Source organism: Podarcis gaigeae (assembly GCF_964106915.1).
Source record: "Podarcis gaigeae genome assembly, chromosome: 1".
NCBI lineage: Eukaryota > Metazoa > Chordata > Lepidosauria > Squamata > Lacertidae > Podarcis > Podarcis gaigeae.
The window spans coordinates 84,114,919-84,142,559 of record NC_139678.1 but is presented as its reverse complement, the minus strand read 5'-3'; the positions used below and the strand labels follow the sequence as shown (position 1 = coordinate 84,142,559).

The 27,641-nt window shown below is 42.7% G+C and overlaps 1 protein-coding gene across 10 annotated transcripts; it reads left to right on the top strand.

Moving 5' to 3' along the window:
• Positions 1 to 27,531, top strand: ALDH3B1 (aldehyde dehydrogenase 3 family member B1). Of its 10 annotated transcripts, none has more exons than XM_083727205.1 (13): positions 1 to 131; positions 11,806 to 11,961; positions 12,148 to 12,231; positions 12,397 to 12,568; positions 17,831 to 17,993; positions 18,105 to 18,215; positions 18,981 to 19,101; positions 19,257 to 19,342; positions 19,780 to 19,861; positions 20,196 to 20,582; positions 21,040 to 21,206; positions 25,222 to 25,321; positions 26,457 to 27,531. In XM_083727205.1, exons 1-13 carry the CDS (start codon positions 122 to 124, stop codon positions 26,648 to 26,650), a joined length of 1,833 nt encoding a protein of 610 aa, XP_083583331.1. In that variant the 5' UTR covers positions 1 to 121; the 3' UTR covers positions 26,651 to 27,531. The 10 variants fall into 10 exon arrangements, with proteins under 10 accessions (XP_083583331.1, XP_083583339.1, XP_083583335.1 ...); XM_083727213.1 differs by having other exon boundaries at positions 11,806 to 12,007; positions 12,194 to 12,231; XM_083727209.1 differs by having other exon boundaries at positions 12,148 to 12,568.
• Positions 27,532 to 27,641: the final 110 nt, after the last annotated feature.

The window sequence follows — 27,641 nt, the reverse complement described above, 5'->3', positions numbered from 1 at the left end:
AGTTCTCAGAGAAACAAATAAGGTGCTGAGGCTTCCTCTCATCAGTAGCACCCAGGGCCAGCCAGACATAAAGCAGCAGGAAGACAGGCTGAGGATTGCAGCAACAACAGCAGCAGCAGCAATGGAAAGAGGTACTACTATGAATGTTGGTTGGATGAGATCCAGATTTGTCCCTCTAGGGGGTGCTAGTTCCATCTCATCTTCAAGGAATTGGATAGCTGAGAGGACAAGGAAAACAGCATTTTCTGCTTGCATGTTCAGATCTGCACATCCCTAGTGTTGTCAATGGCTGAGGGCATGTTGTGTACGGAAATGAGTTATCAAAAACTACAGATAGAATATTGGTGCTTTTGCATCAGATCTGAGAAATGCAGGATGCAGTCCTGGTTCTAGACACTGCAAGGCCCGGAATGTTGCTATATCTCAGCTTCTGGTTTCCATCTGTAAAATGGGAATAAGAAGCTTCCTTCATAGGATCATTGTGAAAAGAAGCTTCACAAGGAAATGTTGATGTGTGGCCTGAGCCTTTGGCTGGACTGTATAGCTAAGGAAGCGTTGAGGATGTTTGGCCAGCAGGACATTTGACAATGACAGCTATTTTAGCTACAGTTTTTACAAAGCCATATAGGGAGTCTGAAGGGCCTTTTCAGTGGTGGCTCCCAGCTTGTAGAATGCGCTCTCGAGGGATCTGGCACCATCTTTATCCAGCTTTAGGCACCAAGCAAAGCCTTTTCTCTATTCCTTGCCTTTTGGCCCTTAATTTGAAGAATAGCACTGTGGTGTCTTTTAGTGGGGCAGGGCTCGTAGTCCTGCCTTTTTGTTTTGCTGTGTTTTTAGGCTTTTTTATATGTATTGCTTGAATTGTAGGTTTTTATTGTTGCTTTGAATTGGTTTTAATGTCAGTCCCCTTAAATTACTTTGCAAGAAGAAAACTGGCAAATATTAACATCAAAAATAATAAAGTGTCTGGCCTGTATTAGGATCAAGGCAAGTGGCAACCTACTCTATCAGAGGTCATGGTAGTTCACAGCATTGAGCACACTCGTCAAACCCTCTAGCTATGCAGGGGCTTCTGGGCAACCTATCACTAATAATGGCTTTTGTTCTTATGCTATGGAAGTTACTTAAACAAAGGAAAATTCAGAAATCTACTGAGCAACAGTGACTTCGAGTCACATGATGGTATTTGCTGCTGTGATGTCCCTTAGCTTCTCCCTCAGAAGACATCACTAGGATTCCTTTATCCAAGACACTGAGGAGAACTTTGTCTGTGAAACATTTGGGGCTCCTGGGATGAATCCTGCCTGAGCCCCAAGAGGGATGAATGCTGTTACCGTATTCTCTGTCTAGGCAGAAAAAAGACAAATCTAGAACCAGACCAAAAGTCCATTGTTGGCAACATCCAGGAAAGCTTCCATTGTGAGCAAGAACAGCAATTTCTGGGGTGAGGGAACTAGCAATTATCTGTCTCCTGCTCCCCGTATTTACCAGGGAAATGGTATAATCAAAATTATAGGCAAGATTCGATGAAACAGTTGCACTAGCGAGAACCAGCACAACAAGCGCCACAAGTACAGTGGGATTTTCTCCTCTCTCCTTCCCCATATCAGATCTGGGGGGTCAGGATAATAGTGTGAAAGGGGAGGAGAGGGGAGATTCCTCCATCAGGGAAGCAGAGATGCTTGCAGTGACTGAGCAATTTCCTGTTGTTTTGATTCCATCCAATAGTATTTCCCTGCAAAGGATATTACAGCGGTACCTCAGGTTACATACGCTTCAGGTTACAGACTCTGCTAACCCAGAAATAGTGCTTCAGGTTAAGAACTTTGCTTCAGAATGAGAACAGAAATCGTGCTCCGGTGGCGCAGCGGCAGCAGGAGGCCCCGTTAGCTAAAGTGGTACTTCAGGTTAAGAACAGTTCGGACCTCCGGAATTAATTAAGTACTTAACCCGAGGTACCACTGTAAAGTTTTATAGAAGTTTTTCAGTATTTAATCTACTTACTAAAAACAGAGAGAGAGCATGAAAGCATACAGCAAAGGCAGAGAACTTGTTGCCCTCCAGGTGTTGTTGGACTCCAACTCCCATTAACCCCAGTGAGCACTGCCAATGGTGAAGGATGATTGGCACTGTAGTTCAACAACATGTTGAAGGGGGCATAAGTCTCTCCTTCCTGCTGTAATAGGTTCAATGGAATCTGTATACTAGGGAGGACACCTGGAGTCCCATTGGCCAAATCTGGCCTCCTGGGTGGTGTTATGTGGCCTCTTTTCCCAGAGGGAAAGGGGTGTGAAGGAGCATTGTGTGTGGCAAGGGGATGTGGCAACCTGCCACATTTAGGAGGGGAGGTTGGACTTTGGCCTTCCCCTCTCTTGCCTGAAGTGGTCTTAAATTGACAAAAAAAGTTGCTGACTAGCTCGCTGTTTACATGGGAACAGGATTATTGCATTGCAGGTGGTTGGACTAGATGACGCTCAGGGTCCCTTCCAACTATTCAATTCTACGGTTCTGTAAGTTAAATGGATGCCCAGACAGCTCCCTGTTTCTAAAACAGTCTGGTTTGAAGGCAATAGAAAAACATACAGTCAGAATACAATACAATTATATTATCTGTTTTATTAATCTCTATAACTAAAATGCAGGGTGTAGTTACATTTAAATAGATAACCAAATGGTAGCAACAGAGTTCAACAAGTCCAATGAACCACATAAAGTATTTTCGTTTTCAGCAAAGGCAAAGGTGGAAGGCAGCTAATTTGAGCTAATTCATGGACAATTTGAGATCTGATGTAAATAGTAAAGACACTGAAGGCTATCACGTGACATTTTGCCCTTGCCACGGTTCCCCAACTACAAAGCAGATGTGTATCTGACATTTTCTTTCAGAGATGCTGAATTTCTGGGAGGAATTCAATATCACATTTCCCCAGTTGTTCTGTCAGCTTGCCAGGTGGAACAATCGCCCATCTTCTTCACCATGTGCTGATTTATGGGTTCCCTTGACCCCCAAGCCAAATTTGTGGGGGGCACATGAGGGGAGACAGTGGGGAAGCCCCATTGTACTAGTGGAAGCTCTTGCAGTCCTCTGTTTCTTTTTAAAATACTTTAAAAATGGATTAAGTCTATGCTTGCATGTATTTTAAAAGGGTAATGGCAATGGTAACAGTTTCCATACATGCCTATATTACATTTGTTGTGATAAGAACACATTTCTGTACTTACGTATAGTATTGGCAATACTGAGGTAACCTTGAAACAATTTCAGACCCACTGACTCCAAAGAAATGTTTAGATTCTGTATTCCTAGCTTCCAGTTAAGCAGCTGGGTTGTTGTTTTTTACCAACTTGGTCAGCAACATATGTCAGTAAACTCTTAGGTCATATTATGTAACAGGTCAATTTTATATTGGAGTATATGACTAAGCTTTAAAAATGGTTTCTGAAACTGACCATTACAAAAAAAAATACTGCATTGTCCAGTAAATTTAATTTGATTGGGGTTTGTTTTTGTTTATAGTAAAATAGCAATACGTAACACTTCTCCCCAATTTAAATAAATGTTTATATAGATAGCCAGATGTGAAGTGCTCAGTAGCCATACAGTTTCATTTCTACTAGTTTATTTAAAAAAAAAACACCACCTTGAGTTTAACATATGAATTTATTGCTTTGTACAATCACAATTTGAAGACATAACTAGAACAATACTAAAAATGTGACATAGGAACTGATATGAACAGAATTAAAACAGAAAGTATGAATGCCTTAAATTGGGGTGTCAGTTTTTACCAGGGTGGCAAGAACTGCTCAGGTAAATACAATGCCAACTTTGGGGATCACACTGCTCTATGAACCATGGTACAAGCTTTATTTGCCAGGGCCCCACTGAGGCTGCAGACAACACCCACAAGATCATTAGGCAGCTTGGTGTGAAAAAAAGAATACTATTTTATCTCCTAAATGGAACAAAACAGCGCAGTAATCTAGCATTGTACAGGGGAAAACCTGTTGAGTCACTTCTGACAAGGCATAAGGTGGTAATCTGAGTAAAGACATTTACATAAGGAAAGGTATGGTGATGCTTCCAAAAAATGACATTTCGGTTCATTTAACTATCTCTGCACCACTATGTGTGCTATTTATTCTACTTTGCAATGGGTTTGTATGGCCAGGCTGTTTTGACATGTAGGCTGTATAAACCAGAATGCCCTTTTCCCCCCCATTTCTTTTTATTGAGTTTCATATAATTAACCAAAAAGGAAAAACAAATCCACAGTTACAAAAAAAATAAAAAATAAATAGAAAATGTCTAAACATAACATAAAAATATTGTCCATTTCCATTACAGTTCTTTGTCTTCACATTTGTTTCTTTATATATTTAGGAACTTAACTCAACCAGAATGCCCTTGATTTTCAGAGGAAACTTCATTTGTTGTCATTTTATTTACCGTACTTAAGTTTTTCCAAACCATCTTTTGCGCTGAACCTTCCTTGCATAAACAAAAACCACCAAAATTGATTGGCATACATAAAGAGAAGGAAAAAAAAAACACACACACACGCTCCCTAACATTTAATAGGGCTGAGCCAAAACAAGTTGCAATTAATCATAAATGCTATGAGCCGGAGGAAATTTGGAGCACGGTAAATTATTTCCGCCCTTTGATAGCCTATATTCGCATCTAGAAAATCAGATAACATGCAAACCGGCAATCTTGATAGATTATCAGACATGCATCAGCACAAACTCACCCACATCAAGGCTTTAAAATAAAAATAAAAAACAGACAACCAGATCCACTTCTAGGAAAAAAATGGGCAGTTCGAAAACTCAAGCCATGCAAAAGATATATTAGATGATGTAAAAAGTGACAGATAACAACATGAAAAGGGGTTTCATCTAATGCTAGTTATATTCAGAGGAGACCCATTGAAGTTAATTCAGATGTCTTAGGTTCATTCATGTCCATCTGCCCTGAGCAGAATTTAGTTGGGAAGAACTCAAATAAATTAAGTAGATTAGGCTCCCCTATAATTCCAGACTCTGATCAAGCAGACCCATTTCTTCCTCTGCCACTCCCCATTACTCTGCACAGAGTGTTCACAAATGTTTCTAAAAGGAAGGAATAATTCTAAAACACGAAGACCCTATTCCTGACAAGTCATATGAAGTTATCAGTGATTCCATAAATATCCCTGACAACATTCTTAGCAGTTGCATGAAACATTTGTGCCTGAAGGTATCATCACAGCACAAAATCATTGAATTTTAGCTTCAAAAACAGATAAATCCTCTATCTAAGTTACAGATAGATGATCTGTTAATTTGAGTTTTCTGAGTTTCTCATCTTAAATTCAGTTCTCCATATTTCCGCAGCAATTTGTCATTTTAAAATATCATGAAAATTTGTCAGCATTTTAGTATCAGTTTCTTTTCTATACACATTAATTAATTAAATTTATTTTTATTATTAATTATTAATTAAATTTATTAGTCACTTGATTTGCCACACCAACTCAAAGTGACTTACAATATTTTAAGCAAAAAACCACATACATTGAAACCAGCATTAAAAAACTGTAAGCAGTTTTAAATAATATACACATTTTTGCAAGCAATTTCCCAATATATAATGCAATTTTGTTTGTTCTTTTCATTAATATATTCATTTTTATGCATACTTTCCCCTAATATATGATTTTTTTGTAAAATAAACAACTTTGGTTAGAAAATTGTACCACCAAATTCAGATAACTGCGAATTCCAAAGGATACCTGATGTTGCGGTTTGCACATTTTTTCAGAAAGTACAAATTTGGTTAGTTCACCTTTAAATGTGGACTGAATCAGATTTCTTCTCCATGCCACATCTAGATGTAGGACTGCAATGAGAGTCAGACACATACAAACCTCAAAGAGCTACTTGGGAAGAATGAGTGCTTAGCCCAGCGGTAGGCAACCTATGGCTTGGGGGCCGGATGTGGCCCAATTACCTTGTCAATCTGGCCTGCAGACAGTCCGGGAATCAGCGTGTTTTTACATGAGTAGAATGTGTCCTTTTATTTAAAATGAATCTCTGGGTTATTTGTGGGGCCTGCCTGGTGTTTTTACATGAGTAGAACATGTGCTTTTATTTAAAATGCATCTCTGGGTTATTTGTGGGGCATAGGAATTCGTTCATTCACCCCCCCAAAAAAAAATATAGTCCGGCCCACCACATGGTCTGAGGGACGGTGGACCGGCCCACGGCTGAAAAAGGTTACTGACCCCTGGCTTAGCCAAAAGCCACCTGTTTCTCAGAACCACCCTCCCCTAAAGCGGTTTCTCTTTAAAAACAAACAACTTTACAATCTAAATCCATTTTTCCTTTACAAACCAACCATCCATTCAACAAAAACTCAGTAGTGAAGAACCACTGCCAGTCAGTACAGACAGTGCTGAGCAAATGGACCACTGGTCCGACTCAGTACAAGACAGCTTCCTATATGTCCCTAGTGTTTGACTGAATAGATGCCTCCGGTAGGAGAAAAAGAAGAAAGGCAGATTTTGTCTATCCCCCCCCCCCCCCGCTGTATAGTCCCCAGTGCCCTCTGAAAATTGGTCTCAGAGGGTTGCGTGACCTTCCGGAATATGGTGGAAGGTGGCATTAGGCCTCGAGGGGGAAGAATAAATCATCATCATCAACAACAAAATTGTTTCCCTTTTTCATTAGCAGAAGAATCTGCAGGATCAAAAGTCCATTTGTGAGCACAAGCTCACTGGATTCCAACAAACAGCAGCAACTGGAATCCACTCATAGGGAACAGCATGCCAGAACAGTATGAGGAGGACACTCAGGGGCTAGCATCAGATGACATGAGAGGAAGCAATGACTATGCTGAAAGGAAGGCTAGGGGATAGCATTGTTGTTGTTGTTTAGTCGTTTAGTCGTGTCCGACTCTTCGTGACCCCATGGACCAGAGCACGCCAGGCACCCCTGTCTTCCACTGCCTCCCGCAGCTTGGTCAGACTCATGTTTCAAGAACGCTTCAAGAACACTGTCCAACCATCTCATCCTTTGTCGTCCCCTTCTCCTTGTGCCCTCCATCTTTCCCAACATCAGGGTCTTTTCCAGGGAGTCTTCTCTTCTCATGAGGTGGCCAAAGTATTGGAGCCTCAGCTTCACGATCTGTCCTTCCAGTGAGCACCCAGGGCTAATTTCCTTAAGAATGGATGCGTTTGATCTTCTTGCAGTCCGTGGGACTCTCAAGAGTCTCCTCCAGCACCATAATTCAAAAGCACCAATTCTTCGGCAATCAGCCTTCTTTATGGTCCAGCTCTCACTTCCATACATTACTACTGGGAAAACCATGGCTTTAACTATACAGACCTTTGTTGGCAAGGTGACGTCTCTGCTTTTTAATATACTGTCTAGGTTTGCCATTGCCTTTCTCCCAAGGAGCAGGCGTCTTTTAATTTCGTGGCTGCTGTCACCATCTGCAATGATCATGGAGCCCAAGGAAGTAAAATCTCTCACTGCCTCCAATTCTTCCCCTTCTATTTGCCAGGAGGTGATGGGACCAGTGGCCATGATCTTCATTTTTTTGATGTTGAGCTTCAGACCATATTTTGCGCTCTCCTCTTTCACCCTCATTAAAAGGTTCTTTAATTCCTCCTCACTTTCTGCCATCAAGGTTGTGTCATCTGCATATCTGAGGTTGTTGATATTTCTTCCGGCGATCTTAATTCCAGCTTGGGATTCATCCAGCCCAGCCTTTCGCATGATGAATTCTGCATATAAGTTAAATAAGCCGGGAGACAATATATAGCCTTGCCGTATATAGCATTAATTATAGGCATATTAATTGCCTGCTGACTCTTGCTTTGTTGGATCAGATTAAGGTCAACCTGCTCCAGTACTCTGCTTCCAATAGCAGCTAACCAAACACCTATGGAAGCTCACACAGAAGGAGCATGAAGGTGATGTCATTGTCTGTTTAGAACCAGGTTGTCTCCAGCCACTGGTACAGAGCAGAAGCTACACCATCTTTGAACATGAAGGCTCCATTTAGTGAACCTAACTATCAACCATTGACAGGACTTGACCTCCATGAATTTGTTTTGTCCTGTTTTTCTGAAGTTGCTTTTTGAAGCCATCCAAGCTAAGCCAACATGATGTTTTGTGGCAATGAATTATGCAAGTTAATTATGCTTCTTACCATCTGTTTTGTAGCACTTCCTTCCATGTGTTTTAAACACCAGGTGATTACTTGCTTCCATGTGTGAATCAGCCAGTTCATGTATTTAGTTGAATTATTGATTGAACATACATATTGGAGCCTTATATTTCTTTCTCTTTGTATACCACCCCAGTATGTCTGCAGATTAAGGTGCAACCAAGAGGCATTTTTACTGAAGTAAATAATGATAAATATATGAATCAGTTCAAAAAAAACTTGAAAGGGAGGGAGGGCAGGTTAGATGCAAAACCTGTTAAGGAGAAAGGTTTAATGCAGAGATGGGAAACCTGCGGGCCTCCAGATGTTGTTGAATTCCTGTTTCCATTAGATCCGGACAGCACCATCAGTGGTCAAGGATGCTGGGAGCTGTGGTTCAACATCTGAAGGACCACAGGCTCCCTGTCCCTGATTTAAGAAGAGAATTGACAGGGTCATAACATTTGAAGGAAAACATGGTTTTAGCCAATGCATTTACAACTGACTAGAGGAAGATACAGTAGGAAGAAGGCCCACAGCACTGTATCGTTTTTCAGGTTATCAGAAGCAGTGTTTAAAAACAATGAAAAACATTGGTCTAGGGGAGGGACTACCAGAAGGATGTGCAAAGTCTTTAGCAGGAGATTCAGAAAGGAAAGAGTAGATCTTGAAAAGGAAGACATGATGTGATTGTTGTGACTGCACGTGAGAGATATGCAAATGGAAGAAAGGAGTCAAGAGATGACCTCAGGCTTGTGATGCTATTGCATGAGAAAAAATGATTTCCCTCCACTACTTTAATGCAGAATGATGAGGCCAATTACACCAATTTGTGGATCATAGAAGTCTCAGATTCTAGGAAGGGACCCAGTCTCTCCTAGTTAGACACTTCCTTCATACTCATGCTTTGTTTCCTCAAGACAAGTTTAGCCAGTTCTGGGGCAGTTCTAGCCAGAAAATCTGAGTCAGCTATTATCCACGTGACACATTATGCAGACATGGATCTTGTTTTAAACACAGAGTTAGGACACTCATTGCTCACTGCAAGCCCAATAAACAGGCAGATTCCCGTGGGGTCATTAAAGCCCCACCCTTAATAACCCCACCATTCTCTTCTGGAAGGATGCTATCTTCTGGTTTTCAATAAGCGTCCTTCACATATTACTCTTTTTATGTGTAGAAGTAAAAAACAAAAACAATCTGTTTCAAAGACAAGGGTCTTTGAATTCAGAGCTCAAACCCCCACTAAGGGCTCATGGAGTCAGGATCCAAGTCCCAAATCTCCATGCTCCAACTGCAAGCGAGTGGAGGAGATTAACGAATTGTGAGCCAGCTCTAATTAAACCAGGAATTAATTCCAGAACACACTGATTAATCTAGGATACTGACTCATACAAAGGACTTCATTCTAGGCTGCACACGTTGTATGAACTTCCTCCAGGTGACCATTCTGTGTGTTTCCTATGTTCACTAACAACCAGTAAACATAACAGGCACACTTATTTCTTGCAGAAATGAACTGCAAGGCAGGAATTCAGAGTCAGACTGGGAATGCCAAATCGTAAAATTGAAACATAGCTCAGAGAGGGCCTGAGTCAACGGCACAAGGGTGGGCAGGGAAAGAAAGAGAAATTGGCTAATTTTTATGTATCCTTTGCTTTTTGAGCTGCCATGGGAGTACCAGACCTTTGTGTGAAGGAAGACACTTGAAGGGGCAAACATGCTCGGCAGAATGGACTGAGACACTTTGCACTGCAGAGAGTGGCTGCCACATATAAAAGTTCCTGCAAATCTGTGCACATAAAGAAATGTAGTAGCCTTTGCCTGGTGTGCTAGTTTTTGACCTACAGGGAGGAATGTGAGGGAGCATTTATATAAACCTGCTAATAGTGGAGGCTGGCTTATGGGGCACGGCCACACTAACCACAGTCTGCCCCCAGCCAGCCCCCCCCATGCCTGCCTTACTACTTACAACCAGCCCAGGGAGTGGTACTGCCGGTCAGTTCCTTTGTCTCAGTGTGGTCCCTTGTAGGATTCAGCAGCAGGGAGGATGAGGACAAACCTAGAATGAGCTGGCCCTTTCTGTAATTGGCTCTTGCTCCACCTACAGCTGATCCCCCTCTTCCACCCTTCCATCTTCAGTCCCTAGGGGCAGTAGCTGTCACTGTCCTGCAATGCCAGGGTGAGACTGACTACCACCTGGGTGTGTGTGGCAAATCCAGAATGTGCTCGCTCGCAAAAGGGAAAAACTGAGGTGCAGAAAAGTACAATGCAGGGCATTCCAACAAGCAAGGCTGTTTGCCAGCACAGCAATGCCCGGGTCCACTTGGCAGCCCTGCTCCTTTGTCACCCAAACATATACAGTGGGCTTTGGGTGCAATGATGGGGAGAAGTTCCCTCCATTTGTGAAATTCCCTTTCTTCTCCCTAGAGATGCTCAAGCAGTGTCCACATTAATAGCTGTCCAGTGCCAGGCGAAGTCCTTTCTTTTCTTCTAGGGATTGTAAAGTTGTTATAGCATCATTTCCACACCTTGTATTGATATCCATTATGTGAGTCTCGGCTGTTATCCTGATTAATTTATTTTGCCCTGTGCAGTGTGTTAACCCTCTGTCATTTTGATTAGTTCACCTCCATCATTTTAGGGTTGTGCTATGATTTTTAGGTTTGATTAAGTCAGTGGTTCTCAAAGGATGTGGTGCGCAGGAGAGGATGGCAAGTGTCGTAGGAAGATTCAAGGGCCATCAAAGAAACATTTAAACATTTCAGTGAAGTATAGTACTGAATCAAAATAATATTTTTTTATTTGCTGAATATGGATAAATATATTCTCAAAATGGGAGCAAGTGATATTGATGACAACCCTAGTTGTGTTTCCCACTGTATTTCTTTCTTTCTTTTTTATTATATGTTTTATTGATTTGAAATATTGTATCACAAGAGTACAAAAAAACCCACCACCCATCGGTTAGCAAAAATATATTATGTAGAAATATTTTTTTTTTACAAAAATAAATAAATATTGCATATAAATAAAATACAGTTCTACCATACTTTCAGACTTCCGTCTCTCTCAGCATGGGTCCTTCATTTCCTCATTAACTGCATTATATTATAACAATTAATATAGATTGTCTATATTCTTTATAACATATTATATTGCAGAATGTATATTGTCCCAATGTATTTCTTATCAGTAAAAAAATCTGATATAGCGTGAAGTAAATTCTTATTCTGAAAGTATGGCCCAGATAAAAAAGTTTGAGAACTTCTGGATTAAGTTTGTTTTAAAACAATAAATGGTGTTATTTAAATAAAGTGCACCACCCAGAGAACTCTGGTTATGGGGTGACTCAGAAGCACCATAAATAAATAAATTGAGGCACTGAACAAGACAAGCTGCAAATGTCCCCTGAGAATTTAGAATTATTTTGAGTCCATAGACATAACACCAATGCAAGCTAAGAACCACCTAAGTCAGCTCTGTTTAAGAATAGAACACTTTCCACCTTTCCCTGGGAAGGTGCAATCGTACCCAAAGCCAATAGGAATTTCTGCCAGTCAGAGAGCACACAACTTGACTTACTTTATTTCCTCCTCTCTTTCTAGCTGGAGAAATAGTGCAAAGTGTATTCTCAGGACAGTGGGACATAAGACAACAGCGCAAAGTTCCAGAAATCCCCAAACAAATTAAAGATATGCAGAGCACAGAAGGTGCAGGGGCCCAACCACAACAACACAAATTCCAGGAAATTCCTCTCCAAAGTGATGCAGGACAAGCGGGGAGCTCCGGCGCTTCAGGACAACAACGAGGGTCTTCAGGGCAAGCAGGGAGCTCTGGATCTTCAGGACAACAACGAGGCTTTTCTGGACAACCAGGGAGCTGTAGCTCTTCAGGACAACAACGAGGGTCTTCAGGGCAAGCAGGGAGCTCTGGTTCTTCAGGACGAGGCTTTTCAGGGCAAGCAGGGAGCTCTGGTTCTTCAGGACAACAATGGGGCTTTCCAGGACAGTCAAAGAGCTCTGCTTCTTCAGGTCAGCCAGGGAGCTCTGGCTCTTCAGGACAACAGCGAGGCTCTTTGGGGCAAGCAGGGAGCTCTGGCTCTTCAGGACAACAACAAGGGTCTTCAGGGCAAGCAGGAAGCTCTGGCTCTTCAGGACAAGCAGGGAGCTCTGGTTCTTCAGGACGAGGCTCTTCAGGACAAGCAGGGAGCTCTGGCTCTTCAGGACGAGGCTCTTCAGGACAAGCAGGGAGCTCTGGCTCTTCAGGACGAGGCTCTTCAGGACAAGCAGGGAGCTCTTCAGGACAACAACAAAAAATCCAGGACCTTCCTAGTCCAAGCCAAGACAACAAGGGCGGTGAATTATCTAGGTAAGGAATGGTCACTGAGAGGACAAGTTAGAAAGGATCTCTTGTGTTTACTGGACCCTATTTCCTGTTCAGTTCAGGTATGTGTACAGTACATAGTCACAACTTTAGAGTCTGAAGAGGATACACAAATAAGTCACACTGCACCTGGATTCTGTGCATATTTACCTTATGCACCCGAAAATTGTTTTCTTTAGGAAAACCCAAAAGTTGGAAAATCTGGATGTATAACAGCCCTACCTTACAGTCAGATGATTCAGTGGGGCTCCAGGAAAAGGTGCTTAGCATTGCATCCCACAAGGGGGTTGGAAAGAGGGAGAGAGAGCCAAGTATGGATTGGGACTCAGTTAATATAACCACCTCTCCCCAAAGAGACTCTGTACCTTTAACTGTGATATTAGAGGCATCATTATCATCGCCAACGAAAGCAACTTCCTCCTTTTACTATATCTTTGTACTTGTAGAAGTTGCCCATGCTTAGTTCCTATACATGCAGCTTTTGCAAGAAAAACTGTAGCAACCCTGCTACAGTTAGGCACTCACTAGAATAGTCCTGTGAGCACCACTTTCTCACACCATTATTTTCCCATTTGTAAAAATGAGAATAATAGCAACTAAGTTCATAGTTCAGTTGTGAGGATAAGCAGGATAACAATTGTAGAAGAACTTTGCATTTTAAAGGTGTCCTTGCTCATGTGAACTTGTCCCACTCAACTCAATGGAAAACTACTTAAAATATATAGATTTTACAGCATCTAAATGCATGCTAAGTAATTATGCATAAAACAGCATTATATGCAGAGCTACTCATAGGGAACCATACCATGAAATACACAATCTAGACTAGACCCTAAAATAGAACTTGCCTCCCTGAAAATCTCAACATTTCTTAAGGTAGGTTTTTGATCCTTGTGGCTTGGGAAAACATTTGAAAATTAGTGATTAATGCCCATGAAAGATTCAGACTGCATATGTACATTTGAAACACATGGCCCATGAAAAAAAAATCCTGGGAACTGAAGTTTAAGCTTCACAGAGCTACAATTCCCTGCTTCCTTCACGAACTACAGTTCCTAAGATTATTGGGGTGAGTGTGTGCCTCATAGTTCGTTTAAAAAAGAAAACAAAAAGGTGGACTTTCAGAACTACATTCCCTATGCCTTGCTGAGTTCCCTTCTCTCCATCTTTCTCACCGGCTGCCCTAGTCAACATTTTCCTTCTTTTTGTGTCCTGCACCATCTAAATCCATGCCAAAATATTTCTAATGGATTTATGTGTTTGAATACTATGGAATACTACTGTAAGAGCATAGAATGCAAGCTTACCCATTCATTTTCACAAAAACTCGAGTTTTTGGTGAAGTCTACATGCTGGGTTTTGCATTTTATTCACATGCTTTGGGAAATGGGGTTGCATTCAACTGCATTTTGCTCAGAATAGGCCCATTGAAATTAATGGACCTAAGTTAGTCCTGGTTATTAATTTCAATGGGTCACACAACCCATGGTTGCTCCACCACAATACAGGTCATTTGGGCATGTATATAACTTGTTTGCAATGTATGCACTTTTTACATAGTTGCCTGTCGTTTTCTATCCATGCCCAGTGCTCCAATTCTATACAAGAAGCATAATAGGTTGCTGCCTCCTATTATAAATGAACCAACAACAGGACTGTAGGAGTCACTACAAAGGTTGGCATAGCAAAGAAGCCACACTGTTTATCTACCCAGGCACACTTTTATAGTTGTTTCAGCCAGTTTCCACAACCATCCCCATTTTGTTGTTGTTGTTGTTAACTGAATTTCTATACCACCCTTCATCTGAGGATCACAGGGCAGTTTACAATATAAAAACACAAAAATACATAATGTAATATTCGGTTGCCATGGCATGGGTGTTTTGTTGCGACTTCTTCCAATGTTCTTCTCCACAACCATCACGAAAAACCTATTCAGATTAATTGATTCAGAGTGGACTCATTGAAATGAATGAACATAACTCTTAGGTCCCTTCATTTCTACTCTATGTAAAACTCAGCTGAATACCACGTGAATGGTTTATGCAATCAAAGGTTTGCAATGGGGGCATGTCCTGCAGTTTGCTCAATAATTGCACTGCATTTGCCTTACTTGGGTCAGCTAGTTCCTCTATGTGTCAGTCAGCTGATCTGCTGAAATACACACAATATGTGTCAATCAGGGCATGATTTCTCTTGAGCATGGACACAGCCCTGGAATACATGCATACATAAAACTTGTGAGCACCTGCATCTGGAAACAGGTACAAAGGGTTTTTTTTAACTCTCTGTACTGAGCATCAGGGAAGGGTTTCCAAGGGAGACAACGTGATCTCAAGCCTGGTTTAAATTTAAAACACAAGTTGCTTCAGTCCACAGACAGATTATAGTATGTGTTTGGTCAAAGGACTTAAAAGAAAGAAAGAACAGGCAGATCAAGACTGCTAGCTTAGCTGCCCACGCCTGGAAGCGTGAAGCCAGCTGCAAATCAGGCACAATGTCAGCGGACTGGCAAAACTGGTTTATGGATAAGCACTAAGAAAGTCACCACGCGGGTGGCGCTGTGGGTTAAACCACAGAGCCTAGGACTTGCCGATCAGAAGGTAACCATCCCCAACTTCCTGGATTAGGAGAGCTCTAACCCTAAAGCTGATCAGAAGGTCAACGGTTTGAATCCCTGCGATGGGGTGAGCTCCCGTTGCTCGGTCCCTGCTCCTGCCAACCTAGCAGTTCGAAAGCACGTCAAAGTGCAAGTAGATAAATAGGTACCGCTCTGGCGGGAAGGTAAACGGTGTTTCCGTGCGCTGCTCTGGTTCGCCAGAAGCGGCTTAGTCATGCTGGCCACATGACCCAGAAGCTGTACGCCTGCTCCCTCAGCCAGTAAAGCGAGATGAGTGCCGCAACCCCAGAGTCAGTCACGACTGGACCTAATGGTCAGGGGTCGCTTTACCCTTTACCTTAAGAAAGTCACCACAATCTGGAAGATAAACCAAAACCCAGGAGATGCATGTGACACTTTTCAATTAGGTCGGGGCAAAGTATTATTTAAAAGCAGTTGGATTACAATGATGAACCTGAGCCAGGTATCTAAAGCAAGTATTGTTCTCGAACCACAACAACTCGTCCTGCTCTCCAGCGTTTAAGGAATTAAAGTTCAATGAAATTCCTACACCCAAAAAATCCCAAGAATCCCCGTAATCCTACCTCCTCATTCCTCTTTCACTTCTCCACCTACCTTTTTTGGGTTCAAACTGGCAGTCTTCCTGTCAGCAAAAGCTGTCCAATCAGCTGCTGGGAAGCTGTGAGAAGGGCAATGCTACTCAGCATGACAGGACTGCATCCATGCAACCTGTACGCCTCCAAAGATGTTGCAGCAGCAAGTGCCAGGCCAGGTCTCAGGGTGGAGCCTATTCAATGGGAAACGTTGGAGATGGAAATAGCTCAGGAAACAGGATTAGGTTTTTGGAGGCTTGGGTTAGGTTTTTGGAGGTTGGTCAACATGTGTTATTCACAGGTTATGATACTCCTCTCCAGAAGTAAGGCCGGTCCTGGATCACAGGGTGCTAAACTTTTTGCTTTGCTTTATCCTGCAGAAAGCTACAGTTTATAGCACCCTTAACAAACTAGGATTCAAGGGATGTGTATGTGCTTTAAATATATGGGGCGTGCCTTCTCATGCCTGCTTCTTCTCTAGTCTTCTGTTCTAGTCCTTCCACACCGTCTTGTGGCACCTACATCTCCTTTCTTATAGAATCATAAAATCACAGAATTGTAGAGTTGGAAGGCTTCCTGAGGGTTTTCCAGTGCAACCCACTGCAGTGCAGGCATCTCTCCCCCACCCCATTTTTTAAATTGGTTTTCTCTTATAACACACAAACAGAAAAACAAAAGGAAAACATTACACTTAACACAACATAAAAACAAAAGAAGAATTTTTTCTTCTTGTTCCCAAGTATATTTACATTGCTAAAAGACTTCCTCAACACCCTCCAACCTGAATTTCATCATATCTCAAATTTAGCAGTTCCCAATTTCATATTTATAACATCAATATCTTCTTTCATTACAAACTCTTATCCTTACTTCCAATTATAATAGTCATCATTATTAATCTTTTTCTATCCCTTAGCCTAATCTGTTACTTCTAGGAATTTATTAATTATCTTATATTGCAATATCTCGCTAAATATTCTTTAAATTTCTTCCAATCTTCTTGTGTTTCCTCCTCTTTCTGGTTGCGGATTCTTCCAGTTAGGTCAGCCAGCTCCGAGCGATGCAGGCATCTCAGCACAAGGTCTCCCATCCAGTTTGAAACCATACTGTACCCTGTTTAGCTTTGCAAATGTGCTAGCATTTTTATTACTGTTGGAGTCTGTTCAATCAGACAAGAAGGGAGTGGGTGCAGGCAGTGAAGGTGGACCATTTGATGAACAAATCCAGCATGGAAAATTCAGCTCAACCGATGGGCATTATGATGTGCCTGTTGCAGTATTGTAGTGGATGTGGGCACCCCATCGATGACCCTCCACAGTAGTTGAGAACATGCTGTAGACAGATTCCTTTACTTCTTGTTGCAGTGGGTGGCATTCAATGCTAGTCCTACACAGAGTAGACTCACTGAAGTGAACAAACATAACTCCCATTCATTCATTTCAGTGGCTCTGCTCTGGACTTAGCCCAGTACAATCCAGTGCAGCCCAAAGTTATTTTGACTTTGAACAGATGAGGCAAGTATTGCTAACGTGCAGGCTGTCCAGTGAGCAGCCAGTTCTTAGTGGGGCTCCGTTGATTCTCTGAATGTCACCCTTATCAGCTGAGTTTGTGAGGTAAATGTGGTGGTAGCTCCTAAATACCAGACCCTATTGTGTGTGTGGAATATGCATACCAGCCCCAACGTGACCCACACCCCACTCCAGAGCACGAAGGAAAAACATTTCATTGACCCTTTCCTGAAGCACAATAGGGTTTTGTGCATCTACATTAATAGGACGAGAAGCTGTTAAGCAGGAGATGATTCTCCCCAGGTAGGCACACAATAATAAACAAAATAAGGAAAGCAGACACCCATCAAGGATGATACAATTCTGGGGCATCCTGATTTAGGGGATGGTGTTTTCATAAATGATCCATGACATGGGGGTCTTGCAGCAGCTCTTCAATCTGCTTTGGGTCCATACAATGAAAAGTGATATACACAAGCCTCAAATAAGTAAAATAAATAAATGAGAGCACCTGCTTTCTCTCCAGAATGAACCCCTACGCTGGCCTTGTGGACTGCCTGCGCGCCACCTGGCTGACGGGAAAGACACGTCCCATGGAGTATCGGCAAGGGCAGCTGGAGGCCCTGAATCGCTTCCTGGAGGAGAGGAGGTCAGATCTCCTGCATGCCCTGAATCAAGACATGCGAAGGGTGAGTGTGGTCATCCAGGTCAGAGGAACCACAAGGGTTACGGCATGGTGTGGCTCTTCAGCCCAGAATGGACTCTGCTAATGTATTTTCTTTCTTGCGTCCTCTGTACAGCCCCATTTCGAAGGGGAGGTCGCTGAGGTTGCCTTCACAAGGAGTGAGGTGAACAATGCTCTTAACAACCTGTCCTGTTGGATGAAGGATGAAAACGTGAGCAAGAACTTGGTAAGGAGGCTGAGTTGAAAAAAGAGGAAAGATGACCTCGTGTGTTAAATGGGGAGAAAAGTCTAGAAGCTGTGCTCATTAAACTGGGGGTGGATCTTGTATCTGTGCCGTGCCCTTTCAAAACTGTTATATGGAAGTTCTGTTCGAAGGAGTCATTTAACTCATTCACTATTATTACTATATCTATATCTATCATCTATCTATCTATCCATCTATATCTATCTATCTATCTATCTATCTATCTATCTATCTATCTATCTGTCATCTATCATCTATCTATCTATCTATCTATCTATCTATCTATCTATCTATCTCTCTATCTCTCTATCTCGCTATCTCTCTATCTATCATCTATCTATCTATCATCTATCTATCATCTATCTATCTATCTATCTATCTATCTATCTATCTATCTATCATCTATCTATCTATCTATCATCTATCTATCATCTATCTATCTATCTATCTATCTATCTATCTATCTATCTATCTATCTATTTGTATGTAAGGTCTCAAACTAGGGCCTCCAGCAGCTTGTCTCCTAGTGCTTTAGTTCCTGTGCCAGCAGCACTCAAATTCCCACGGGTTTAGTAAGATCACATAAGTGCCCCATTTTAGCTATGTTGACTGAATGCATTTTCACACTAAAGATCAGCAATGGTTGAAATGCACATTCAGGCTTTCATTTCTACAACTCGCTTCACTCTTCTTCACTCTGCTCCACTTGCTTCATAGATTTTTTTGTGTGCCTTCACTTCCCTATAGGCCACCAAGCTTGACTGTGCCTTCATCCGCAAGGACCCGTACGGCGTGGTCGTCATCATTGCACCCTATAACTACCCCATCCATCTTCTCTTGGTGCCTCTTGTGGGGGCCATCGCAGCTGGTGAGTGAAAAACCATCAGAGGTCCTCCATCTAGTGCTTCACAGCATCTCCCTTCTTCCACTGGTCTCTTTACAGCGGCAGCTCCTTGTTTCCAGACATGCTGAAGTCTTTCTGTCGCCTGTCGTTATGGTAATGTGTCCCTTTTCTCCCACCAGGGAACTGTGTGATTGTCAAACCCGCAGAGCTAGCCCGCCACACGGAAAGGCTTCTTGCCGAAGCGCTGCCTTGTTATCTTGACCCGGTGAGTTCCTTGGTTCTTTCTTGTTTTCTCAGAGCACAACTGATGCCAACTTACTGGACATGCCTTCTTCATGCTCCTGAGCATTACCGTTGTCTTCCTTCCCCGGTGTGATGGGTATTGTCAAGCGGTGGTGCAGGGGCCATCACTGAACTATCTCTCAGGAGGGTGGTGGTGGTAGTGGTTAACTGAATTGCATAAGAGGAGCTGTGCTGGATCTAGTCCAGGACTCTGTTTTCCACAGTAGCCAACCTGATCGCTATGGGAGGTCTGCCAGGGAGGAATGAGCACACCATCACTTTCCTGCCGTTGTTCCGCAGCAACTGGTATTCAGAGGCTCACTATCACTGATTTGGAGAGCTGCACTCTTCATAACAATAGCCACTGGTAGCCTTATCCTGCATGAATTTGTCTAATGCGAACCTTCTCTTATTTTACAGGAAACCTTTGCTGTAGTGACAGGTGGCTCTGAAGAGGTAACCAAACTCCTGGAGAACCAGTTTGATTACATCTTTTTCACAGGTGATCTCTCCTTTTTATTAAAAAAAAAACACCTCCATTTTTATTACCATCACCCTTTATATAGTGTTTATAAAATTAAAGCATTCTCATAAGCCACATCCCAACAGAATGTCAGATTTCTACTTTTTTAAAAAAGCAAACCTTGATCTTGGAACGGCAGTAAATTATAAAAATTAAATATGGGCTATGTTACTTATTTCCAGAATTCATTTTTACACAGATTCTTACTTTAAGCACAGGATTTGGGGTTATCTTGGTGCAGAATGTGAGGTGGGAGTTTGAGGAGTAGCGTATCTCTCTCGTGACTCCCCTCAATCTTGCCATCCCTCTGCAGGGAGTCCTCGCGTGGGAAAGATTATCATGACTGCAGCAGCCAAACACCTGACCCCATTGACTTTGGAGCTGGGGGGCAAAAACCCCTGCTATGTGGATAAATGCTGCAATTTCCAGAATGCGGCCAACCGAATTGTCTGGGGAAAGTTCTTCAACGCTGGCCAGACTTGCATTGCACCAGACTATGTGATCTGCACCATTGAAACGCAGGAGAGGCTGATGCCTTGCCTGCGTCAAGCTATCCGTGAATTCTACGGTGACTGCCCCCAGGATTCGCCCGACTTTGGCCGTCTGATCGACGATAAGCACTTCCGGCGCCTTCGAGCATTCCTGGAATGTGGCCGAGTGGCCATTGGTGGAGAGTCTGATGAGTGTGACCGTTACATTGGTGAGCAAGTGACCTGCTGACAGGGAGCCTGGGGTGGGGGAAAGACCAGGAGACCCTCTTTGATATTTCCCCCCTTTTTATTTTTGACATTTATATCCTGCCCTTTCTCCCTAAGGAGCCCTTGGCAGTAAACAATGTAACAAAACAGAATTAAAATATATTAAAAACATTTAACAGCACAAGAGGAACCCTGGTGGATCAGGCCAAAGGCCCATCTTGTCCAGCATCTTGTTCTCACAGTAGCCAACCAGATGCCTAGAGGGAAGCCCACAAGCAGGTCCTGAGCACAAGAGCACTGGACCCACTTGCACTCCCTAGTAACCGGCATTCAGAGGCAAATTGTGGGCTTGTGCACTGGGAAGTGCAGCCTTGGGTGAAACGAAGGCCATGGCTGAATTGGAAGGCATGGGAGCAATCTGAGAATATAATGTGTCTTGATGCAATCTTCTGCCTGCAGCCCCCACTGTACTGGCTGATGTGAAGGAGTGGGAGCCAATCATGCAAGAAGAGGTCTTTGGGCCCATCCTGCCCATTTTCACTGTGGGAGACTTGGACGAGGCCATCCACTACATCAATAGAAAGCAACGCCCACTGGTTGCCTATGCCTTCTCCTGCGACTGCAAGGTATGCTTTAGGGTTAAAGGTATAGGTAAAGGGACCCCTGACCATTAGGTCCAGTCGTGGCCGACTCTGGGGTGGCGGCGCTCATCTTGCTTTATTGGCCGAGGGAGCCAGCGTACAGCTTCCGGGTCATGTGGCCAGCATGACTAAGCCGCTTCTGGCGAACCAGAGCAGCGCACGGAAATGCTGTTTACCTTCCTGCCGGAGCGGTACATATTTATCTATTTGCACTTTGACGTGCTTTCAAGCTGCTAGGTTGGCAGGAGCAGGGACCGAGCAACGGGAGCTCACCCTGTCGCGGGGATTCAAACCGCTAACCTTCTGATCAGCTTTAGGGTTAGAGCTCTCCTAATCCAGGAAGTTGGGGACGGTTACAGGAACGTGACCCAAGCTGGCCAACAGCCAGAGAAGTGTGGTGCTGCTTTCGAAATGTGCTTATGCTTGGCTGTATCAACATTGGTATAATGTCCACGGAGCAGCTCCCAGCAGCATACCTCTGCATGCCCACAGTGTTTAAACAGTGCGCCGGTGGCAAGGAGGCATGTTGGACCTCGAGATTCTTTGTAACATACAACAAATGTTTGTGTATATGGTAAATGCACAGCCCGAGGCTTGTTTCTTAAGAAGTGAATTCCATGGAGTTAAAGAAGACTTAGCTACAGCATTATTAAGAAACATGTATGGGCTTATATCCATAGAGGGTTGCAGCCTCGTTTCCCAAGTAAGTATGCATAGGATTTTAACCTGAGCAAGAAAGAACAAGCTATATTTGTACCGTGAAAATCAGTGACCACAGTGAATTCTGACAGCAGTGAATTTGCTCTGACCTACAAACATAGAACCTGAGGTTGTTTGTGGTTGTGATGGACAAGGATACAAATACATGCCCACTAAGCCTTTTTTTTAACATAAAATAAAAAATGTACTGAAGTATCTAGCTATACACGGAACAAGGACCATCAAGTGGTGCTACAAGTAATCTAGTGTGCAGCTGTTTGAAAAATAGTCAGAATTTGGTCTATGGCCAGCTCTCTTCCTATTTATCCCCTAGTCCCTTAGCCTAACATTAAAAGGTGACAGAAAACCAAGTGACAGAAAGTAGAGCTGAGGCTTTAGGGTTTTAAAAAACCAGCAAGTGTGCCATATCATTTCAGTTTTGTCCCTTCTGCAGTGAATAGTAATTTTGGAGCAAGAGGTTCATTTGGCAGACTGGCAGCCCAACTATCTTTGCAGTGAGTGAGGCTGTGTGGCTGAGACACACTAGAATGCCTTGCTGGTGTAATTGAAGTTATTAACATCTTTAGATAGCTGTGGTGGCGGAGACTTTAATCTTCAGGCTTCAAAGCAGCCCGTAAATACACCAGTTATTATATGTATCAGTGGCATAAATCACACACAGAGGCTTTTGGCTTCTGGACAAAAGACAGTGTGTTTTGTAAAACCGCCTTTCAAGGTAAATCCTTCTTCCTAGCCAGAGTTGCTGGTAAACAGCAATTCCTGCACTCAAGTAGCATGAATATTGGGAGAGCTCTAAGACCATAAAATTCCTATCACACTCTGGATGTGGGGACGGTGATAGTGTTAGTGTCCAGTGTACTTCCTTGGATAGTGGCTCTGACATTGCAGTATAGTTCCATTCCCCCACCTACCTGCGAGATTTTGAGCCCATTATTTCTTTTTTAAAGGGGAGGGAGTACCCAATGCTTTGTATCTTTTAGTTTTAAAAGATCTCTTGAGAGTCCCATGGACTGCAAGAAGATCAAACCTCTCCATACTGAAGGAAATCAACCCTGAGTGCTCACTGGAAGGACAGATTGTGAAGCTGAGGCTCCAGTACTTTGGCCACCTCATGAGAAGAGAAGACTCCCTGGAGAAGACCCTGATGTTGGGAAAGATGGAGAGCACAAGGAGAAGGGGATGACAGAGGATGAGATGGTTGGATAGTGTTTTCGAGGTTACCAGCATGAGTTTGACCAAACTGCGGGAGGCAGTGGAGGACAGAGGTGCCTGGCGTTCTCTGGTCCATGGGGTCACAAAGAGTCGGACACGACTAAACGACTAAACAACAACAACAACAACAGTGCAAGCTCTCCCACCCCTCTCTCTCCCCCTCTCTCACACACAATTCTATGCATGCTCATGTGAAAGTTAGTTCTACTGAATTAAGTGGAGGCTTACTGTGCAATTCAAAGTGGGGAAATCTGCAAGGGGTCAGACACGCTCGTGATTTACCCCATGCAACGTCCACAATATCCAAACCCCTCCTTGCCAGCAGACCTAGTGGTTTGAATTGCTCTTTGTAGCTCAGGAAAATCTGTATAGCATTTCAGCATGAATTTAATGTGCCACAAAACTCTTTGTTGTTTTTGTTCAAAATTTCAGTTCACATTTAAAATAAACCACCTTATTTAAGGGGGGGGGGCTTAAAATGTGATATATTGCAAAAGTGAATTAAGATCCCTATAAAGCACATGGGAACAGTCCATCAGGAAAAGTTCTTATACAAATGCCATTGAAATGAATGGAAACTGTGCCACAGTCCTAAGTGCCAATTCATGCCCCAGATGTGTATGTTTTTCATAGGCCCATATGAAGCTGCCTTAAACAGTCAGGTCACTGGCCCATCCAGATCAGCATTGTCTCTACCTAGAGATGCCATGGATCAAACCCGCTGAGACTTTCTATATACAACTCAGCTCTGCCGCTGAGTTGACCTCACCCTCCCAGCCCCAATAAAGGGGCTGCGCTGCATTGTGGCAACACCATGTTTGCCAACAAGGTTTTGCTGGGCAGTGAGCTGCGGCCGATCCCAGATCCCTTGTGACTTGGCTTGTTAGACTCACAAAACCTCGTTTTCTGAATTCATTCACCAAATGGGCACTGAAAACAGTTGGATGATGTATCTTCAAAATGTAACACGCGCTACTGTTTTCCTGTTTGGGGTGACTGGGCTGCCTCTGAAACATAAGCTCCTGCCGAAACTGCTGCAAATAGCCAGCAGATGGTGCTAGTGCAGCAGACACCTATTATTTCATTTTGACATGTATTTGCACCCACGTTTTAGTTTTTCTGTAAACTTTCCCACTCATCGCCTCTGCTATCTATCAGAAGCCTAAGTTGTATGTAATTTTATTTTTAAGAATCCAGACTCTGAATGCAAGGGATCCATTTATTAACAGAGGACTGCAACTCCTGCAGAGTATCAGCTGTGCACACATCTCTTGCAGTTCCTTTAGATCAGGGGTCAGCAACCTTTTTCAGCCCTCAGACCATGTGGTGGGCTAGACTGTATTTTGAAAAAAATAAATGAACGAATTCCTATGCCCCACAAATAACCCAGAGATGCATTTTAAATAAAAGCACACATTCTACTAATGCAAAAACACGCTGATTCCCAGACTGTCCGCGGGCCGGATTGAGAAGGCGATTGGGCCACATCCGGCCCCCAGGTATTAGGTTGTCTACCCCTGCTTTAGATTTAGCAAACTTCTAGACAGTAGCCCCACAGCATTTGATATTGCATCCTTTAAAAGTCAGAGCACCTGCTATAATTTTGTTATAGAGACACTACTGAACACGATCTCCCCTAGATAGCTCATTTGGTTAGAGTGTGGTGCTAATAACACCAAGGTTGCAGGTTTGATCCCCATATGGGGCATTTGCATATACCTGCATCACAGTTCACAGATGATTTGCTAGACACTGTCATCAGTACAGAAACTTTTAGAAAGGACTAAGAGAACATGAATGAAAAAAACCCTAATAAATGTATCGACTCACAAAAACAGACAGTACTCAGTGAGCACTACCTCCTTGGTTAAGGGAGTTTCCATTTGGGTTTTGAGATGCAAAATGTCAATAAACATCTATTATTGGAGCAAGTTTGATGATGCAGCTCTGAAGAAAATAAATGCTTGGAAGGGTTTCCAATTACAAAAGCTAAAACCTGTCAAACCCCAAACTTGAGGCTACCAGGGACAAGGCCCTTGATATTCTTCTGCTCTTTTTCTCTCCATAGGTTGTGAACCAAGTATTGAATTGTACAAGCAGTGGCAACTTCTGTGGCAATGATACCATTATATACTCAACATTGGTCTCCTTACCATTTGGTGGCATAGGTATGAATAAGGCCTTTCTCCCCCATGTTGTCTCTTTCCCCTACCTCTGCAAATGCTTCTTCCCAATTTGATACTCCTTCCTTTCCCATGGGTGAAGGCCAAAGGCCTTGAAGGTTTCCGTACTGCTCTTGGTGCATTTGTTGATTACACGCACAAAATGCAAAATAGAAAAGGGAATTAGCTGCAAACATGCACCCCAGCGTGCCATTTAGAAGCTGTAGTCTGGAGATCTGCTGGCAGGAAGGGCTCTAGGCTTTGAACCCGTCCTTTACCAAATTATAGCAATCTTTCTGGGTTAACTTTGTTGTTGTGGGGCTGGAAGAATCACTGTTCAATTCAGGCCAGGTCCCAGTACCTCTAGTTCTAGAAGTAGTAGTTGTTTCATATTCATAGGTACTATTTGTATTACATATTACACTTTTGCAGCATATACACCAAGATAACCATCCTTCTCCATAGGAATATGGCAACAATTTTTTGTATTCAAATCTGCCAGAATGCAGCATCTCCTTCCCCTCCAGTATTCATACGGCAGGCTTAATCAAAGGAACGTGTTTCACATGTCCAGCACAATCCTGTGCATGTTTACTCATACATTAGCTCCATTAGGCTGAAGTCTTGCTCCCAGGCAAGAATGCAGAGGCCTGCAGCTGAATTTCTTTACATTTTTTAAAAGCTGGTTATTATTTTTTATGTGCCACACCATGGATCATTTTCACTAATGATAGTAAAGTGGGAAGTCTTGCCGAACATCAGAACACAGTATCCAAGTATATACTGTTTGCAGGTAGAATCAGGTAATAAGATACTAGATTATCTTTAGTCAATGATTTTAGGTTGTGATGCATTGCCAAGTGGGTTCAAAACCCTGAAAATGCCTTGAAGATAAACATCAAGGGCTGTGATAAGGGAACTCTTTCTGAGCACACCTGCTGCAATCTGGCTTGGAGAAATTGATAGTAGTAGTAGTTGTAGTAGTAGTAGTAGTAGTAATAATAATAATAATAATAATAATAATAATAATAATAATAATTTTATTATTTATATCCCACCCATCTGCCCAGGCTGTTGGGCAAACACTAAGCTTTTGCCAGGGAGCAGGATCTGAACTGTATGCTTTCTTCTTCTGTTGCAGGATACAGCGGCTTAGGCAAGTACCACGGCAAGTTCAGCTTCGACACATTCACTCATCAACGTGGTGCACTCTTGCGCTGCATGGGATTGGAAGCAATCAACACCGTTCGCTACCCTCCCTATACCGAAGGCAAATTACAATTGTTGCTCTCCCTTGTTGACATCAAGCGTAGAGGCATGTGCACCTTGCTTTGAACTCCATGAATCACATATGTCTTCTGGCCCCAGGAGCTGCTAGAAGAATTTAGCTGCTGGAGACAGAGAAGATTGTTTTATCTGGCTCTCTCCTCGCCTCCCAATAAGGCACTTGCCTAAACTTTTACCTTCTGGAAAAGCCTTGCCCCATTATCTTGATTACTTGCTACATGCCCTCCCACCCACCCCTTTTTCTGCTCCCCAGTTTTGGTCGGTCCAATGTCTAGCTGGTGGTTATATTTTGATGTCATACAATGTATAGGACCACCTACTTCAGTTAACTAAGTACTTGCAAGGTTTTTGCAAAAGGTAAAATCACAGTTTGATTTCCCTTTTAACAGAGTTTTATGAAGCTAATTACTGATTTAATGTCCATGATCACCAATTCCTTTGTAAAGACTGGTGAACACTGTACACTGCAATAGCTATCCTCACAAATATATCTGTATCTGTATGATTTCTTAAGGAGTGATATTTTCATGGGTGAAAGTAGAGGCTGGTGCTTAAACCAATTTAATTCCAAGAAGATTCAAAGTTAAATCCATGCAACTTCTTGTACAGCCAAATCTTTTTAGTTCTATATCCTCAATGCAGTCATGCACTATCCCTCAGATGCACCCCTTCTAATAATCACAATTCTTCTGATATCCATTTCTGTACATTAGCCACATCCTTAACTCAGATTCCTCATCCCATCAATAACTTTTGCACTAAGCAATCCTAAGCATCTGTACTCAAAAGTTAATTCCTACCAAGTTCAATGGGGCTTGCTTGCTAGTAATTATGCTTATGAACGCAGCCTTATTAACACTGCTTGCATAACTGAACATTTTACAAGTAAATGTTTTATTTCTGTAATAAAGATCTTGCATCAAATCTAACCAGTTGTTCACTTGTATTATTCAAATGGTGCCATCAGTATACTTAGCATAATTTCCTGCCCCAAGGAACAGAAAGGGACCAGTAGCAGTACTGAGTGAAGAAATCATAA